Source organism: Crocodylus porosus, unplaced genomic scaffold (genome assembly GCF_001723895.1).
Source record: "Crocodylus porosus isolate Cpor-Errol unplaced genomic scaffold, CroPor_comp1, whole genome shotgun sequence".
NCBI classification, from domain to species: domain Eukaryota; kingdom Metazoa; phylum Chordata; order Crocodylia; family Crocodylidae; genus Crocodylus; species Crocodylus porosus.
Window position 1 is genome coordinate 13,283,451 of NW_017728886.1, and position 20,243 is coordinate 13,303,693.

General features: G+C 44.7%; 1 protein-coding gene across 4 annotated transcripts in view; it reads left to right on the plus strand.

Moving 5' to 3' along the window:
* Window positions 1-20,243, plus strand: part of DPP6 (dipeptidyl peptidase like 6) — a 731,733-nt gene that overhangs the window by 434,029 nt on the left and 277,461 nt on the right. For all 4 annotated transcript variants that reach the window (XM_019530500.1, XM_019530482.1, XM_019530507.1 and 1 more), the window contains exon 2: window positions 12,581-12,695. In XM_019530500.1, coding sequence (XP_019386045.1) covers window positions 12,581-12,695 — 115 coding nt within the window. The remainder of the gene's footprint in view (window positions 1-12,580; window positions 12,696-20,243) is intronic.

The following is a 20,243-nucleotide window of genomic DNA, read 5'->3' on the forward strand; positions in this document are numbered from 1 at the left end:
TCCACTTGTACTCGGCCTTGGTGAGGCCGCAGCTGGAGTACTGCGTCCAGTTTTGGGTCCCACAATTCAAAAAGGATGTGGAAAAGCTTGAGAGAGTCCAGAGAAGAGCCACGTGCATGATCAGAGGTCAGGATAGCAGACCTTACGATGACAGGTTGAGAGCTATGGGGCTCTTTAGCCTGGAAAAGTGCAGGCCCAGGGGTGATCTGATGGCCATCTATCAGTTTATCAGAGTGCCCCAAGGGATGATGAGGTCAGATGGTCATAAACTGCTACAAGACCATTTCAGGTTGGACATAAGGAAGAATTTCTTTACTGTCTGAGCCCCCAGGGTCTGGAACAGCCTGCCATTGGAAGTGGTTCAAGTACCTACACAACACTTTCAAGAGCAAATTGGATGCTTATCTTGCTGGGATCCTTTGACCCTAGCTGACTTCCTGCCCTTTGGGCAGGGGGCTGGAGTCAATGATCTTCTGAGGTCCCTTCCAGCCCTGATGTCTATGAAATCTATGAAGCTCACTGAAAAATAAAAAGAAAAAATTGCATTGCTTTCAGCAGGCTTTGGATAAGGTTTCATAGAATCATAGGAAATGAGAGTTGGAAGGGACCCCTGGAGGTCATCTAGTCCAACCCCCTGCTCAAAGCAGAACCATCCCCAACTAGATCATCCCAGCCAAGATTTTGTCTAGCCAGGTCTTGAAAACCTCCAAGGATGGAGACTCCACAACTTCAACAGGTTACTGGGTACCCTGTTCCAGTGCTTTACTGCCCTCCTAGTAAGAAAATCATTTCTAATATCTAACCTAAACTTCCCTTGCTGCAACTTGAGACTGTTGCTCCTTGTTCTGTCATCTGCCACCACTGAGAACAGTCCAGCTCCATCCTCTTTTGAACCCCTCTTCAGGTAGTTGAAGGCTGCTTTCAAATCCCCTCTCAGTCTTCTCCTCTCTAGACCAAATAAGCCCACTTTCCTCAGCCTCTCTTAGTAAGTCACATGCCAGCCCCCTAACCATTTTTGTTGCCCTTGGCTGGACTCTTTCTAGTTTGTCCACATCCTTATGGTAGTGAGGAGCCCCAAACTAGACACCATTACTTCTGATGTGGCCTCACCAGTGCTGAATAGAGGGGAAAAATCACTTCCCTTGATCTGCTGGCAATGCTCCTACCAATGCAGCCCAGTATGCTGTTAGCCTTCTTCACAACAAGGGCACGCTGTTTGTTCATATTCAGCTTATTGTCCACTATAACCCCCAGGTCCTCTTCTGCAGAGCTGCTGCCCAGCTAGTCAGCCCCCAGCCTGTACTGGTGCATGGGATTGTTCTGTCCTAAGTGCAGGACTTTGCACTTGTCCTTATTGAACTTCATGAGATTTCTTTTGGTTCAATCCTCCAATTTGTCATGGTATCTCTGAAACCTAGCCCCATCCTCCACTGTATCTATTACTCCCACAAACATGGCGTCCTCTACAAACTTGCTGAGGGTGCACTCCATCCCATCTTCTAGGTCCTTGATGAAAATACTGAACAAAACTGGCTCCAGGACAAATTCCTGGGGCACTCCACTTGATACCAGTTGCCAACTAGACATTAATCTATTGACTACTACCCTCGACCAGCAAGTTTTCTGTCCTCCTTATAGTCCATTCATCCAACCTGTACTTCCTTACTTTGCTTGCAAGAATGTGGTGGGAGACCATATCAAAAGCCTTGCTTAAGTCAAGGTATATCACATCCACTACTCTCCCCACATCCACAGAGCAGTCATATCATCATAGAAGGCAATGAGGTTGGTCAGGCATGACTTGCCCTTGGTGAATCCATCCTGACTGCTCCTAATCACCTTCTTCTCCTCCAAGTGCTTTGAAATGGATTCCTTGAGAACCTGTTGCATAATTTTTCCAGGGACTGAGGTGAGGCTGACAACTGTAGTTCCCCAGATCCTTCTTCTTCTCTTTCTTGAAGATGGGCACCGTATTTGCCCTTTTCCAATCGTAACATGCTCTATTCCATCACTTCATTTTCAGATTTAATCAGGTCTTCAGAAGGCGTTGACAAATATATGTTGTTTATTATAGTTTCACCATTACACACACTTAGAGTAAATCCAAAGTAAATGATGAATTAGATGCTTGAATACAATATTATATGAATAGTGTCAGGCCACAAAGCAGTATGTTCTTTGGGGTGGTTATAAAATTGAAGTAAACCAGCATAAATCTAGTTCAGCATTATATATGCTATGCTGGTACGCATCTCAGTGTCTCGTGGTTTTTCCTCTTCTGGTATCTTCTATTCAGTAAAAATTATTTGAATCTGGTTTCACATACCCATGGTATATGCATGGCTTTATAATTTGTTACCCTCTTTACCCTAGTAAATGGCCCATGAAACAACTTTTCACCATCAACAACTATTAGGAGAAAATATGTCTGAGCTACCCAATGCGATAACTTAACCAATTATTTCTTACCTGAATTGTCCTCTGGATGTTTCCTTTAACAAGTTGACCGTCAGTGGATTTGCCATAGTTTTCCAGTGACTGACAGGGGAAGTTGAATGATTTCCCTTCAAAATTTTCAAGGAAAAGGAGGAAAAAGAAATAAGTAGGCTCAGTGTGCATGCCAAAAACAAAAATGGATTCTTAAAAATATGAATCATTTTAAATTGTGTAAATTCTTGTATTGGAAATATTTAAAACCAAGTAGAGGGATGCTTGAATAAATGGCCTGGTGTACAATATACAGAATGGTTACCTAGGACATATATTTCTGGCTTTACTTCAAACTTTGCAGGTGATGTGAGCAAGTCAGTTCATGAATCTGTGCCTCTAATCCCCATCTGTATAATGGGAGCAATGCCACTTCCTCCTTCTGTCCTGCATACGCAATTGGTAGCTCCTTGGGGTAGGGATCATCTCATATTATATTTTTGTGCAGAGCCAAGAGCAATTTGGCCTGGATCGTGGCTACAGTCAGGGTTACATAAAAGAAAAATAAAGAATTGGGGTTGGTTTGGGCTTCAGGATTAAGTCCCCATAAGATCCCAACATTGCCAAACTTCATGTTTATATCACAGCTCTTGCAATCTGGGGAGACGGGTGGTTTTGTTCAACTCGTCCTATCTCACTCATTTTCCTTTAATCAAAATGGGTGCCATCCCCCATTGCTGCATATTGGGCTGCAGCCAGCAAAATGGTCTCCGTTTTCCTACTGGTATCTTCATGTGGAAGCGAGGCTGCCTTTAGTAAAGGTGGCTGCCACCTCTTACTGTCCTCTAGGAAAGTGAGGCACAGCGGTTGCTATTTCATGATTCTTGGGGCTAAGCAGGTCATAGGTGGCGAGGGGCAGTGGAAATCACAGAAGAGTTGGAAGGAGCAAGTGGGAGCTGGAAGGCACAGCATGGCATCTCCCACTCTGGGACAGCTGAAGGGAAGGGAGAGCCACCTGCTAGCATTGGGAGGAAAGATGCAGTGTTGCATGTGTGTAAGCAAAGCTGGAATTTGACCTCCAACTCTGTGGGCAGGTTATTCTCTCCTAAAGCTTCAAGTCCCAGAAGATGTAAATTTCTTATTTTGGAACACTTCACGTTTTTAAGCCAAATGCCCATGATTTTTTTTTACTTGTGATTTTTGAACACGTGAGGTTGACAACTATGGATCTTACTAGCAGGATTGGTTGTTTGCATTGTGCTAGAAGTATGTTAATTCTGGTGAAATGTCTCTATGTGAGTTTACAACAGATATTTTTTGCAGGTGGATAACATGAAATTTGTAATGTTTGAAAGATGCTTGCTGTAGTCATGGGACTCCTTCTCCTCCTAGGTCCACAAAAATGCCGTGGTGACTGGCCCTGTTTTAGAGCCTCAGTTGGTTAGGGACTGAGCAAAGAGAGAGAATTGGTCTCTCCTACTCCAAGGGCTATCGTTGGGTATAGACAGACAGGAAATAATACTGTTTTCTCATGCTCCTGGTTCTTCATTCTTCCATGGGAGGAGAAGCCATTCAGAAGAGACTCAAGATTAGTGCAGAGGGGGTGTGCTGCTGGTGCCGAAAAGCCAGAGAATGAGCTTAGGACTGTCAGATAGGCACAGGGTGCAAACTTGGTATGTGGCTGCCACGATATTTGCAAGTCTCTACTGCTGCCTAAAGGAAGTGGATGCTCAGAGGGTAGGCCCAATGGTCTGTTTGCCCTGCTTGTGGGTTTAAGTAGATTTTCTTGTGTGAGGCTTACTGAAGTCCCATTAGCAGATGCTGTCAATAATGGTTTGGTGCTGCGGTAAAAGAGTTGGAATAAATGTGTACCTTGGAGGGATACCTAGGTGAATTTGTAAAGCTGTAATGGAAAGTTCATCAACCCAGAGCAAACACTGACCCTTTGGGGTAACTTACAACAGAGGAGAGTGCCCCGCTGCAATAGGAAATGACTGGTTATACTGGCCCCTACCGTCTCTGTGCAACCAACAAAACATGTTGTCCTGTTCTGGTTATATTCAACCCTGATATAAGTCAACTCTACATGCTCAGGTTTAGTTTGAAGAGAAGCACATATTCCCTGAATATCAGTTACTGTTTCTATGGGGGTTAACTGAAAACAAGACATTATGGTGAAATTTGAGCCCAGTGGTCAGGGATCTGTCAAGGATCTGTGTCTAAATTGAGCACGTTTTCTTTTGATGAAGCAAAGGTAGTCTTATAATTGGAGCAATATAGTATGAGAGCCATGGCTCCAATAACTACACCCTGGCTTCTTCTATATTATAGCTCATTCCTTGCCATTCAAATGTGCAATGAGTCCAAAGGTAACTCTCTTTAAAGGAGCTTTGCTAAGTAAGACAATTTTTTGTGTTATTTAACCCCCAAAAAGAACAGTAGGAGGTGGCAATCTCTCATACACACACAAAAAAAAAAAAAAAGAGGAAAAGGATCATCCTGCCCCTTTTTCAGAGGACAAAGCGAAGTCTCTTCCTTGGGACTCCTCCAAGAAGCAGCTTTATTCAGTTTTCCTCTCCTAAAAGGTTCCCCTGCAGCCATGGCCCCACAAGGGGCACTCTTCTGGCTTCAAGTCCCTGGCTTCCCTGGTGATCCATAGCACTGCCACCACTGGGAGCTCCTTCTTTTCAGTCAGTGTCTGGAGCAGGGAGGGTGTTTTCTTCAAACAGCACAGCGGACGGACACTGCTTCAAAGCAAACAGTCTTTACTGGGCCGTCCCAGGTCCCTCTGTTCTCACTTGGACTTTGCTCTGTCGCCCTGGGACCATTCCTTCTCTCTGTCCACCTCGGGTCCTTCTTCTCCCAGTCCACCCTAGGACCTTCTCCAGGTCCAGCCTCCTCCGAGCTTCATTCCTTCTCCTCGGGCTCAGTCAGTCACACTTGCAACAACTTGCAGTTACAAAACTATATTCTTAACCCGGGGACAACACTCACCCAATACAATAAAACATAATGTCATCAGATATAGTCTAAGAGGTTATTAAAACCTTGAATTCAGTAAGGATCATCCACCTCTAGATCCAGTAGGGTAGAGATAGGATGAGTCAAAGAGCAGTCTCTGTGGCCTGCTGTCAAGCCTAAACAGCCATCTGCCTCCAAAGTAAAACGAATGGAAAAAAGATTTCCTTTCTTGGTTTCCTGCCACACACAAAAGCCAGAAATTTTTTTACAAGCCTTTCCATCCTTGTTTTCTAGAAGGACCTGGTCTTGTCTACTGTGACATTGCTGGAGGATTCCAGGGATGACTAATTAGTGGGATAATGATATGATTAGGAGTTCGATAGGAGTATTTCTATACATAAAGTTTAGGCATGTACATGAATCTGCCTTATTGGGATCTAAGGATGGGTGACCCTCACTGAACTGAAGGTTTTAATGACCGATTCACTTATATTAGAATTTGTAAACCTTTTCCTCCTCTAAGACTTTAAACCCTTTGGATTTTTTTTGTTCAGAAATTATTCAAGTATATATACTGGTTCATTTATTTGCATGTACATATGAATATATTATATTAATATGCATTACAGCCATTACAGATACAATCATATATCTAAATTATATATAAATTAATTTGCGTACATTTAAAATGGAAATCTTATAAATTATGTGCATATTGTATATGTGTTATATATAATGCACATGAATTTATCTATATGCATGTATTTATATATGCATATGTTATATATAATGGTATCTATTTTTGCTATGGTACATATGTATACATATATTATATTCATGCATTATATTTCTATGCATTTATTCATATTTCTATACACATCTAAATCATCAGTATATATAATTGATTCTTTCTGATCACAAACAAAAATAGTGTTTTATTTATTTTATTTAATTTTTTGTTTTAATATATATAAAGTAGCAACATATTTTCCTTGCCAAAGGAAAACCTTTATGTAGAGAACAGACCTCACTACTCTGTGTGTTCTGTTCACAATACTGTGTATTTTTTGCAAATTTTTCCTCCTTTTCGCTCTCTGCTCCACTTTCTCAGTCTGTTTTTCGCTCAGCTGGTGTTCCGCTTGATTAATTCATCTTGTGTTCCTTTGTTTTTAATAAATTAGTTTTTGCCCCTGCTTTCAGCATCTCCAAATGGAGTGCAGTCATAATATTCAAGTAGAATCACGTTTTAGGCAAAAAGTGTTTTTGCCTTCCCTAGGATAACCCAATTGCTTTAACTGCCTTTTTGCTCTGTTAATACTATGCAACTCCTGCTGGTTTTCAAAACACCAGTACCATCAGATGTGAATAGTTACAGGCACCAAGATATTTCAAAACTCAGTACCTGCATATTTCTCACAAATGGCCTTTGACACGCTGTTGTCTGTCGAGTGTGTTTTTGGCACAGAGTCTACTTTGTTTAAGTTCCTTCCGTTGGGTGGAGAGCTGTAAGGCAGTAATGATTGATTTTGACTGCATTAGTACCAGGCTGTGTTGATAGAATTACAATATTGAAAGCAAATACTCCTGCAGGATACATGTTTTTACATCTTTGGGGGGGGAAAAAGTAAATCTTTGATAATGATTATGCTCTGCATAGTAGCATCAAGACCCACATGCTGCTAAAATCATTGCATAATATGTTCTACAGGCTGCCAGTATACAGTTTTAATATTGAGGGCACTGGTCAACTGAAAATGCCTCTTCGAGGGCTATAGGTGCTATAGACTATAGGTTTCTGCAACAAAATGTTGTATTTATTGTATTAAATGCCCATATAAATGGTGCGTTAGGCCAGGTACAGACCTTACATTTTTACCAGTATAAGTGATTGGAAACTGTCTATATCCATAACAGAACAGCTGCTCAGCACACGGACTGCTTTAAAAATGGCAGAACTGAGTCTAAGATTTGCCCCCCACAACCACCAAAAGGCAAATATATGGTCTGTTTGCTAAATTAACAGGAATCTACCAGAGATCTGCCCAAGCAAATTGCCATCTGAACTCAAGATAACTAGGTCCTAGATGAAAAACCAACACAGAATTGTAGAAAAGTAGGCCTGGGAAGTACTTAATGAGGACCTGATTTTGGGGGGGCCTACAGTTTCTCTTGGGATGTTCAGGGTGATGCCTACTGAAGGTTTACAACTGTTTTCAGTGGGAGCTGGATGTGGCTCTGAGTTGGCATGAAGGGACATAAACTTTCACACCTTATCCTTGGAAGCTTTACACTTCCCACCCATAGCTGTGCTTCATATTAGTATGATGGGGTGTCAGGCAGTTTCCTTGTTTACTGCAATGTTGCATCGTGTAAGTCAAGTAAACTAACTTCTTTTTATAATGACACCAGACTCTAACCTGCAGGTGCATATCATGTGTTTCCATGGGAATAATGAAGCAGTCCCCAACTTGCTTTTCCTTTTCCTGGAAGCAAATTGAATGTTACAGATTATGCAAGGATTGTCGAGCGTGGCTTGGCCGGCATTTCTTCTGTTTTCTAACGTTAAACGGTCAGGATATTTTTAAAACAAGGAACCCCACTTTATTGGGCGCTACAGTTTGTTACCAACCAGCCTTTCCTCTGCAGAGTGTTTCCAAGTCTTGTGGGACAAAGCTGTGCCATGTGAACCAAATTGTAGATACAGCTGTTGGAGTAGCAGGGGCATGTTTTCCACAGGGGGATTATCACTAGCATTGTTAAAGGAGCCAAGATTGCAGAGGCCTTATTCTGCCACATAATGAGTAAAGAAAACTAAGCACCTCTACCTCTTACCTGCTCAGACCTGCTGAGATGGTGAATCTGGTAATGGCAGGTGGAGCCCAGGATACTTGGTCAATAATCCCCTGAAGGAAACATTTCTTGGAGCAGTAGAGGGAAGGGGCAGGGGCCCATGTCCTCCCCCTGCTGCCTCTCTCTCCTGCCATCATGTCACAACCAGAATAGCTGCCTAAAAGCACAGGGTGAAATAATGACCCTTCCCCTTCTAGAATTGGAGGTGGAGTGCAGGCGGTCAGGGATTATGAGTGAGTGACTGTTTGCTGTTGGGTCCGGTGCTTTAGCGGTGCAACTGCATGCCACCTCTTCCTGCCGACAAATTAGAACTGACTCAGTAATTCAAGAATGATGAAGAGGAGCTAAACCCTTGTCTTCAATGGAGTAGCAACAGGAACAAATCTGAACCAGTGTTACTTTGACACTGCCTCTTGCCTATTGACAACCAGATGTATTCAGTGGGTGTGTCTTACAAGTCATAGATTTACTGTGCATTAGCTGATGCACACTAACGCATGTGTAGATGCTGACTGGGAGCAATTTGCTCCCAGGCAGTAGGGTGCCCAGTGCTCCCTGTCTAAGCCTGGATGTGGCAGGGAGCTGTGCCAGCTAGACGGACAGCTGTCTCCCTGCCATGTGGGGATTGGGACTGTCCTGATCCCCACACAGCCAGGAGAACTGTCCCAGTAGCCAAAACTGCTGCATCTCAGGCAGGTGGGGGCCAGGCTTGGACCAATCCCCGCATGGTGAGAAGAGGCATCCCTGCCTGGGGGGGATATGTATGTGGGGATCATGGTCCTCCTGATTTTTAGGTGCCCAGGAGAGGCATCCCCACCTGGCAGGGACTCTGCCTGGCAGCCCACATGGCAATCAGAAGAGTCCTGCTCCCCATGTGGCTGGGAGAGGTGTCTCCGCCCAGCAGGGATACTGCCTGACAGCCTCATGGGGATCAGTAGGGTCCTGATCTGCATGTGGTCAGGAGAGGAATCCCTACCCAGCAGGGATGCTGCCTGACAATCCTGCAGGGATTAGGAAGGTCCCACCTCTCCCAGCTGAGTGGGGAGAGTCCTGATCTCCATGTGGCTACTAGGCAGCATCCATCCATCAGCAGACACCTCTCCCAACCCTGCTAATCCCCACATGGCTGCCAGGCAATACCCCCCGCCCCTCCGGGCAGAGATGCCTCTCCTGTCTCTCCCGATCCCCATGTGGCTACCTGGCAGCATCCCCACCAAGCCTTCCCGCTAAGTGGGGACTCCTCTCCCAGCCTTGTGGGGATTGGGTCCAACCCCCCCCATGGCTGGGATGCAGTAGTCCTGGCTGCTGGGACAGCTCTCTTCCCCACACGGTGGTTGGGACCAGCCCTGTGCCCCCTACCAAACAGGCTGAAGCTCCCCCTGGCTTGTGCATCAGGGCCAAGCAGTGCCGGGGGGCAGGAACATCCCTGGTTTCAACTACTCCAGTAGGGAGCAACCTTGCCGGTGCATGTGTAGGCCTTTTCCCAGGGTGCTGTTTACTCTGCCTTTTTTAATGTCCGGTAACCTTAGTGTGCATTAATGGCATGTGTAGATGCACCCAGTTTGCAAACTCGTAGAAACTTTTACAGTACGATCAGCCATGAAGGGGTTCAGACTAACTCATAGTTAATATTTCATTGCCTGCTCACACTCCCAGCTCCAGCGAATAAAACCTATCAGTGACACTGACATAATGACTCATTGGCCTGCGCCTTGTACATTGGGATGGGAATAATTTTGCTCTGAAGTCACCAGGATTAGTCATTGGTTTTTCCTCTGGTAAATAGGAGAAGGAGATGCTGTAGCTAAGACAATCTTTCATACTTAGCACTGTTTTTTGGTCTCTCTCCCTTATTAGTGCCTAGTTAGATGCAAAGAAGCATTCTGTTAAGAGCCCGGCAGTGCAGCACAGTACTTTCTCGACATATTTCTTCTATCCCTCCTGCTCCTGCTGGGCCTTGTTAAGTGACAGGAAGGGGGACCTATGATTAAGTGTCCTGACCTGGATTCTTTTGCCCGCTCTGTCTCTGACATCCTGTGTGACCTTGGGGAAATTGTGGCATCTCTTCTGATCTGGAGATGCATCACTTGATAAAGAAGGATCATATTTTTTTTCCTGCCTCACAGGGGTCTTGTAAGGTTAAATTAAAGTTTTGTAAAGATGGTTAGGGGGAAGGTGTTATATAAATGCAAGGCATTGATTTCCTGTTGAAGTAGTTGTTGTCAACCTCGCATCTCTCAGAGCTCCCGACCTACTTTTCAGTTTCTTTTTCCAATATGAATAATATTACAGTCATTATTTATTCCTTCTAATTATTTTTCCCTTCAAGCCAAAGACAAGCATTATCAAGGTTGACTGTTCTCCAGTCCCTGATCCTTTAAAGGAGACAGTTGTCCCGTGATACCAAGAAATAAAACAAGCCGCGGAAATAAACAGGTGTCTCTTGTAGTACTTCATGTCCTACACATTGGGTTTCCAACCTATACCCATAACCTCATCTGATGGTCAAGTCCTCAAACACATGCCAGCCTTTTCTTTTGTTGGAAGACAGATTTTCATATGGAAAAAGAAATGGAGAAACTCTGGCATTTAGTACTTTGCCAGCATTTCTCAAACATCAGAGCATGTGAGAGCTGCACAAGCTCCCCACAGCCCTTCCCTGAAGGGTGGCAATCTTCAGCCAAAAATATGACACAGCAAGTGAAATTAACCCTTTGAATTCCATGCACACGCAAGTGTTATGAGGCAGTTTTGCTAGCATAAAAAAGCGAGATTCCTGAAACTAACCCCAGCAACCCCTCCCCTTAGACCCACAAGGGCTTGTAATTCTTTGCACTAAGCAAAAAACAATCTCAGATTAGTGAGAGTGGCTCTGGATGGAGCTTTTAGTGATGCTTTTGCTGTGAGCCCAGATTTATTGAGTGATTATTCAGCCTGCCCAAGAAGCAAAGTCCATGGCTATTTCTTAAATTTCTTGAGATGCTTCAGTGCCCACATTAAATCAGATTAATGTTGAACGCTATGGGAAAACCAGTGCAAGCCAGGAAACTAAGGCAAGGCAGGAGGTGCAATAAATATTTAAGCTGTTGCAAATGTGAATGCAACACTTCATAAAAACCTCATCCAGAAATGCAGAGGTGCAGTAGATTCAGGGAACAAACTTATGGAACAGCCATAACAGTGTCGGACTTCTCGGTGAAGAGCGGCGTAGGGGTTTCTTCAACATTTAGGGCCAGGTCCAAGCAATGACATATAAGTCAGACCCTCCTAAGCTGCTCTAGACTGACCATTGTGTCAGGGACTGTAAGGCAGTCTAAGGGGGTGAAATACATTTTCAGAAGGCAAAAAACAGATGTTAATCAACATGGGGGGCAACCTAGCTTAGTGTATTTTACATCTTTCTACCCTCCTAGAAGTTGCTTTTTTCCCTACTATCTCCTCTCTGGTGTCTTAGCACGAGATTTGGAGTGATTCAGGCCTTCTGAGTGCCATTTCTGAGCCTCTCTGAGGGGAGGATTAAAAAAAAATTGTCCAACAGAGAGCGGACGTGAAACCCAGTGCATGCAGTACAGGTGCTGAGGGCACTGGAGGCAGGTGTAAGATCCAGTGACCAGAATCCCTCTCCAGATTTCTGCAGCCGCATTCAGACACGCCTCGCTCTCCGGCCCTTGGTTGCTTGCAGAAGAGCCAGCACTTCATTTTCCTTACGATCTAGCTGCTTTTCTGTTTCAGCTCTGCCGAGTAAACAGAAAAATATAGCCCTCCACAGCAAGCGTTAAGTATTAGCTGCCTCCGTATATGTCTGACAGGGCTCCTGCCCACTCACCCCTCTGTGCTCATATAGAGGAATAAACCACTGTCTGACCTTCTGGACTCTCCGAGGGATGTGATTCAGAGGTAGCAGAACTAGCACAGCTGCCACCACTAAACAGCCCCCAAGGGCACCCTTGGCCAGTGCTATAGCTCTGCCGTTATGTTTGATGAACACCAGCCGGGCTGCAGAGCTACGCTGTGTTGCGGGGGTCGAGGGGCAGACAGGAGCATGCTGCAACTTTATATCAGTGAGTTCCTTTCCCAACTGCTCATTAGGTCTGCCTTAAGTCCACGCGGTTATGCCTAGGATGCATCATGTCAGATATGTTGCGCCCATCATATTTATTGGCCATATGGTTTGATTCAGAGAGAGTAAATCGAAACGCAGAACATATTCCTGTGACGTGAACTGTATTCTGAGTGGGCTGCTGTCACCAGCATGTTCTGGGAGAGGACCTTGCCATGTGAATGTTGTCGTTTTCCTTGTCCAAATGCTGTTGTTTAATTCCCTGTCCTTTGGTATTTTTAGGAGCTGGTGGGAAGTAATCCTCCACAAAGAAACTGGAAAGGAATTGCAATTGCATTACTTGTTATTCTGGTTATCTGCTCCCTGATTGTCACCTCTGTTATACTCCTGACACCAGGTATTTATAACCTTTAACTCATTCTCAGTCTTCCTTTTTTGTTTTCTTGTGTAATTTTCCAAGGGCAAGGCAATGTCGAGAAGGAATCATAATTGTCTTTCCTGTTCTTTTGTTCTGATGCAATGCCTGTTGTGATAAATGCAAAAACTCTGCTTGAATTTGTCAAGCTTTGCATCAGAACCCAGAAATTTATTTTTTCCAAGAATATAGCAGACAACTATTAGATTTACTTTTTATTAGAGTAAATAATTTGTACTTCCCACTGGGTGATTCTTAAATTTCATCTTATTTAGCAAGCTTTAGCTATTTTCTGTTCACATCGCCCTTGTTAAATTATTTCTCTTGCAATAACTGCCTAAGTACCGGGCAGAGGCTGTAGGCTTGAATTTTAATGGACTATCATTATGTTTATTGATTATTACATATTTCCATGGCCTCATAAATTTCCATGCCTATTTACAGACTAGAAATAAGACACTTTCTCTGCTTCAGAGAGCTGATGTTCTAAATAAGAAAAGACAAAAAAAGTAAGACAAGACTGAGGAAAGTTTAGAGGAAAATAGAGGACAGAGGATTTTCCTGGAGATATTGGTGTGAAGGAGTAGAAAGGAGTGTTCTTCATGGATGAGTGCAGGTGAGTGGGTCCAGGTGTAGGGATCAGCATGATAGAAAGCATGACCAAAAGAGAGAAAAGAGAGAGGGAGAGAAGTGAAATAATATGAATATGAGCAAAAAGCCTGGAAATGAAGATGAGAACATGGGTGGAAGCTTGAAGGTAGCAGCTTTCTAGTGAGTGCAGTGCTATGCAGGCATTGTGTCATCAAGATCTCTTCAGCAAATTTGGCCTCTCTTTTGTGGAGTCTGTAGTCCTGCAATACAACTAGGCTAGAGGTTGTGGACAACCCAGAATGATCAAGAAATGATAGCTTTATTAAATTTACATATGAAAAGAGACGAGGTGGTTGCTTACAGCTGTTTACCTTGATCCCACATTCAGTTGATTTTTACGCTGCTCCTACATTTTGAGTATGTAGCAGAACTTTGGGTTTAGTCCTCGGCTAGGTGTAAAAAGGCATAGTGCTGCTGCTGACCGCAGTGGAGCTGTTCAGAGGTATACGGGAAGAGCCTCTAATTGCTTGTACTGAAAACACACAGCTGCTCTTACAGAATTTATCAAAGTGGAAGTGGAGGGTTTTGCTAGCTGGGATCAGGGATAGCTGAAGCCTTTTATGTCTGAGAAGAACATAAGTGGCACGCTTATGGAAGAAGCACTTTAGTTGTAAGTTTGTGCAGCTCCCCTTAAGAGCAGGCATAGGTATGGTTGAATATATGGGCTCAGCAGCTAAGTACAAACAGTCAAAAAGCCTGAGGCTGAATTGATTTATTCTTTGCAGGTTAGTCTAAGCTGCAAAGATTGAACCAATAAGCAAATGAACAGACAATCACTTTTGATTCAGGAAATGCAGCCATGTGCCTGCAGTGGCTCAAACCAGAAGTCGGAGGGCTCTTGAGCATGGCTCTCTGGCACATAGGCAGCATGGGCTGTGTGTTTGTTTCCTTTTCCTGCTGCCCCCAAGATGCTGGCTTCTACCCTGGGGGTCTTTAAGAGGATGCTAAATAAACACCTTTGCCGGGGTGGTCTAACCCCAGTACTCTTTCCTGCCATGGCAGGGGGTCGGACTTGAAGATCTGCTCAGGTCACTTCTGACCCTAGAAACTATAAAACTATGAAAACTGGTTTATGTACACTGAATTTCTGTTCTAGTACAGGTTTTCACCAGTTTCTGATCACTTTAAACCAGTTTATATGTAACTTCTGTCCCTAGCCATACACATCCATACATATGAGTATATGCATACTTACATTCATAAGAGCTAGTCAAAAGATGATAATTCTAAGTGTCTCCCTCCCAGTGGCTCCTGTGGTACTCTTTCTCTTATATTACCTGCACTAAAGGTGTCTTTTAAAGAATTTTTGTATGGGCTAGTTATAGACATCAGAAAGCACAAAACAGACTAGATCTTAAGTTTGCGGTTTTCTGTGAGTGGCAGAGTTTAGGCCAGTAGTAAATAGAACAGACATTTGCCCTTTGGTGGGGAGAGATGGGGAAGGCAAATCTTAGACCAAGTTATGAATGACGTGTGTCCCTGGCAGCTGGGGGGCATGGCAGCTGTGGAAGCACGGAGGTGGCAGCAGGAGTGTGGCGGTGATAAGCTGGGGAGCTCCCACAGACGCCACCGGTGCTGTCGGCGGTAGGGTGAGGGGGTGGTGAGCGCTGACTAAGGGTTGGCGACCACCCGCAGGCAGCAGTGGCAGTGGCCAGCGGGGATTGCAGACGACCCTCTGATGCCACTGGTGGTGTCAGCAGCAGGGTGTCTGCAGCGCCTTTTTGTAGGGGGTGCATAGCCACGCTCAGGGGAATGCATGTGCACCCACAAGCACCCCGTACTCATCGCCTGAACCAAGTTCCACCATTTTTAAACCAGTCTGTGTGTGCTGAACTTCAGTTCTGTTGTGCGTATAGACTGGTTTCCAGTCACTTACACTGGTAAAAGTGTAATGTCTGTACTGGGCTGTGGTGTGTGAATCTGAAAAGGATCCAGGAAACTTGAGATCAGTTCCTGGCTCAGCCACAACCTTCTTGTCTGGCCTCGGGCAAGTCACTTCCCCTACTCTGTAGTGCAGTTTTCTCCCTCCCCGCACACTCCTTGGGTAGCTGAGAGGATAAAAACCTTTAATGACTGAAGTAGTTGCATACTGCATTGGAAAGGGCAAGATAGGCGCCTTGACAGAAAAAAACTATTGCATCTTAAGAGCCAGTAGGTTAACACCTTGTTGTCAGTGGAGCAATTTGCTGTAAGTCAAACGACTGCTATGGAGCAGGCGTGATGAGCTATTATGCTATGTTCTACTTAGCGTAAAGTGGGTAGGTGTGAGATGTACACAGTCTATATTTCATGTCAATATACACACACCTGTACATAGGTGTGTACTGATGCACACATACAGGCATTGGCTCATGTGGAAGATACATGTTTATGTGTATATACATGGAGCAAATAAGTATGTATTCAGTCAAAACAATATGGGGGCCTGACTATCGACCATTACTTCCAAAAGGGATTTTTTTTTACGTCAGGCCAGTCCTATCAAAACAGAGATTCTCCATGTAGATTTCCAGCCTTAGTATCTAGATTTCAAACTTTCCAGTTGGCTCAGACTGGGTTGGAAATAATTTGTTTTCCTTTCCTCCCAGTAAGTCTCAGTTAATTCTGCCACTTGTGCTTTTATGGAAAACTTTATTCTTCATCCAGGCTGCTTCACAGTGAGATTTCGAGTAGGAACATTGCAGAATTTAGGTTGCCATTGTGGCTTCCCAGTGGCTGTCTTTACCCATTCTCAGGCTACTTGACCTTGTTACAAAGATGCATCCTGGCTTATATGGGGTAGCAGGGTGCTTATTTCACAAGTACCTCCTGCCACCCAGTCTGTAGTGAGACCTTAACATTAGCTGGGCTAGCCCAGGAACCATGCTCAGCGTCCTGAAGATCAGTTGAGGAATCTTAGTGAGGCCTGGTACCTGGCAGAAAGGTGCGTCTAGGGAAATCACCAGGGTGACATTTTTGTTTTCGGGTACAGGGGAGAGTTCATGCTTGAATGCTATGAAATGCTGGCAAAAAAAAAGATGTCTGTACTTGGGGAACCAAACAATAAATTAGGACTGAGATGAGTAATGTAACAGTGAGGCAGGAGTGGCTACAGGTATGGTTTTAACTCTAAAATAGTGATTTTCAACCTGTGGTCTGCAGACCCCTGGGGCCTGCAGACTATGTCTAAGGGGTCTGCAAAATATGACTATGATCAATCAAAAGTATGTCAATACCCACACTTACAATTTAATGGGGTACATACCTCCACTGGAAATTTTTAGGGGTCCACAAATGAGAAAGGGTTGAAAACCACAGCTCTTAAAGCTTCATCTGTTCACTCAACCCCTATCCAGCTTTATCTAAAATTGTTATTCATTATTTGTATCATGGCAAGGCCCGGGCGCCCCAGCAGGACAAGGAACTAACCTCATTACAGAAAACAAAAGGACACATTGTGCTCCCAGGGCTTGTAGTCTAGGGCAAAGCAGGAGAGACAGCTGGTTTCAGACCGAGAGCTGGGGGAGCACCAAGAGATAATAAGGTTGGTCAGCATGACAAGCAGCCGTCTCCACAGACCAGCTGCCTCATTGGCGTAAAACTTTTGTAGGCATTGGAGCAAGGAGAGTTTTGTGGAGGAATGCAGGAGACGTCAGTGTAGTGACTCTGAGGTTGTGTATAGGGAGCTCCTCGTGCGAGGGCAAGACAGAGACAAGCACAGGTGGGCTTGTTTGATAATGTAACCAATGGGCAATAAAGTCTGTATCAGACCCTTCAAACCTGTTGAGATTACTTAAAAATCAACTTCTCTCTCCAGGAAATAGTGTGCCTCTTCTAATCCACCCGCCACATACAATACCCATTGACCAGTTTCTCCTGGCCTGATGTTAAAAACCCCTCCCTCCAGCTAACCTACTCATTGCTGAATTCTCCCTCCTCAAGAAATGGCTTGCTGACATGAAGGCAGCTATTGCTTTAGTTCAGGGTTGTCCAGAGATCATGTGCAGCCCCCCAGAGCTTAATTTGTGGCCTGAAGGCTCCCATGCAGCAGATGCTCCCCTGTTACTCCAGCTGCAGCAGCAGCAGCAGCAGCTTGGCTCTCCAGACTCCAGCTCCTTTCTCCAGCTCCACTTAGCAGAAGAGCATAGTGCAGACTGCATACTGGGGCCTCTGTGCAGCACAGTGCAGTGGGGGAGCTGGGGGACTGAAAGAGGCTGGGGTGCTGACATAGCGTGTGGCTCAGGGGGCCTGTGGCCTGTACTACTGTAGTCAATGCACCTTGCAGCCCCTGCTGGTATGGCCCAGGGCAGGACAAGGCTGCTGGTTGCATAGAGGTTAGACAGCTCTGCTTTATTTCCCTGCCATTTGGGATGTCAGGACACACTCTTGGTGCTTGCCCTTCCACCCCCTCCTGCAGTGCAGTGCCACAAGTTACAGTTCATAGACATTCAGCACCTATGATGAACATGATACAAATGACTAAATATCACGTCAGGAATGCGGTGCGAAACACAGACAGAAAGTCCAGCTCAGCAGAGCCATAATGGCAACCAAGACCTCCATCTTCCCCAGTGAAAGGCAGGGGACATTCCTGAGAGCGAGAGGTAGAAGAGTTGTTGCAGAGAAAAGGGAGCATTCCCTTGGAGACCACATCCTGGTGGACTGAGGCAAGTAATTGAGGAAGAGGATTTTATGCATCTCCTCAAGTTTCTTGTCCAAATCGATCCAAACCTTTAGAAAAAAGGTTTTAACTCTGGTTGAGTTTCCGATAAGGCTGATATTCATGCTGTTTCAGGTTTTTCAGAAGCAGGTCACTCGCCCTGTTCTAAGATGATGCCTATAAATTATGAATGCAGTTTTTGTTAGATGCAGTAGAAATTCTAATTACCGACAGCTGTGCTTTATGATTAGGTACTTTTTGTTGTTCTTATGTTACAAAATCCTACTGAAATTGAACCCTTTTTATGGGACTGATGAGTCTTCAGATATGCAAAGGTAGCATTTGCAACAGAGGAAAGAATTTATATGTTGGTAATTGCTTGTCCTGGAGCTGCTTGCAGTAGTGGGCATCTGCATGCATGGGACTGCCCATCAAACCCAAAGGAGTTTGAGTCATTCCACCTCCCTTGAGGGCCTGATTCTGTTGACATCAGTGGCCAAACTGGGCTTGACTTCCCTGCTGCAGGATTGAGCCTTTTCCACTATGTATATGCCTCCCCCCCCCTTATCATAGTAGGTGAAACACATAGTGCCAACACCCTAGAAATTGTAGTCCAAAAAAACACAAGCTAGGGCAGAGAGGGAGAGATTTTCCATCAGTTTGCACAGTCCTGCAGTACTCTCTCAAGCTCGCTGCCTCATGACCACAAGAAGTGTTCTGCTTTCATAAGGCCTGCAGGATTGGCCCCCTCTTTTTGGAAAGGAAGCCCATTAAAATATAGCATGCTGTTTCCTAATCTGTGAAGCTTTTTTGGAGAGACACATTGAGATCCTTCCTTTCAAGCCTGACCTTTTAACTGTAAAAGTAAGTGCATCCAATTCTATATTAAATTTTTAGCATCAGTCTCCAGGAGCATCTTTTACAGAGATAGTGTGAAAGGTAGTGACTGTAATGCCGCAGCTTGCTGAACACCACTAGTGAGTCATACACAGTCTGGTGCTCCTCCTATGACTCATGCTGTTCCAAAATAGTGGGGCGAATACCCTCCAGTGTTCACACAGAAATGAAATGGAGCTGATTTTTGGCTCTTCTCTTTCAGGCCCCTGTTGTCAGAGAAACACGGGCCTCTGTAACTAGTGCAAAGAGTTAGATCCAGAGCTTCCTAAGGAGCATTTCCATTTAGGCTTCAGTTCACCTAAAATAGATGCTTCCCCCCAGGACTAACACTTTCTGCAGGGAATGGGGCCAGGTGGGTGCCTTCAGAGGGGCATCTAGCATGCCCAAGGGGCTCAGCGAGGAAGCACCTAGGGCTGGCCAATAAAGAAATGCTGTGGGTTGGGGTGTGCCTGCTCTCCTGCATCTCTTTGGGGCTTAGATGCCTGACTCAGGGCTGCACGCTGCATGCCTCTGCCGACTCAGAAACCAGAGTGCTAAGGATCTGAGGACTAACATCCACAATGAGATACTTGATTTGGATTACTTTTGGCCATGCTCAGAAGCCTAAATCTAGAGGTCTTCTAAGGCTAAAAAGTGCCTTACGATTTTAGGCTCCTAAGGCAGGCTGCTAGAGAAGGGTCTATCTGGATTGCTTTTAGTGACTTAAGCACCTAAAATTCAATTTACCCCTTTTTAGGCACCTATGGAAAGGTGTGGATCATGCCTTCCATAAAGGTTTATAGCTGGTTCAAGTCATCTTATTCCAGCTTCCCAAGCACGAATGGGCTACTTGGTAACCCTGTCACGTGAATGTTCACAGACTGTTACTAGCTGAGCGGAGCTGCGCAAATAAAAGATTTTGTTTTTTTGCTGGGAATTCTGAAGAATTAGCACTAGGCTGGGGTCAAACAAGGTTTTCTTTGCCCCAAAGTGAATGGCTTCATTTTACATTCGAGCCTTTGTTTTTTAAGATTTCTTTTTTGAACTTGGAGAAAATTTCAAACCCAAAAGGTCATTTAAAATCAAAGCATTTGATTGAGAAATTACGAAAACTATGCATTTAGAGATTTGGACGGGTGGGGGGGGTTGACAGGTGATCAACATTGAAACTGATTTGCCAAATGGCTCCTTTGATCTCTCTCCTCCTCTTTTGGCAAAAAAAAAGTTTTGAAAAATGTTGCCTAGTTCCATAACCGAGACGAACGTTATCCCCAGTACATTATGGACTGCGTTGTGCCCAGGAGCACAGCCTAGTTGGTGCCGGATTGGAGGTGCACCTCAAGAAGAGAACATGCCCATCTGTA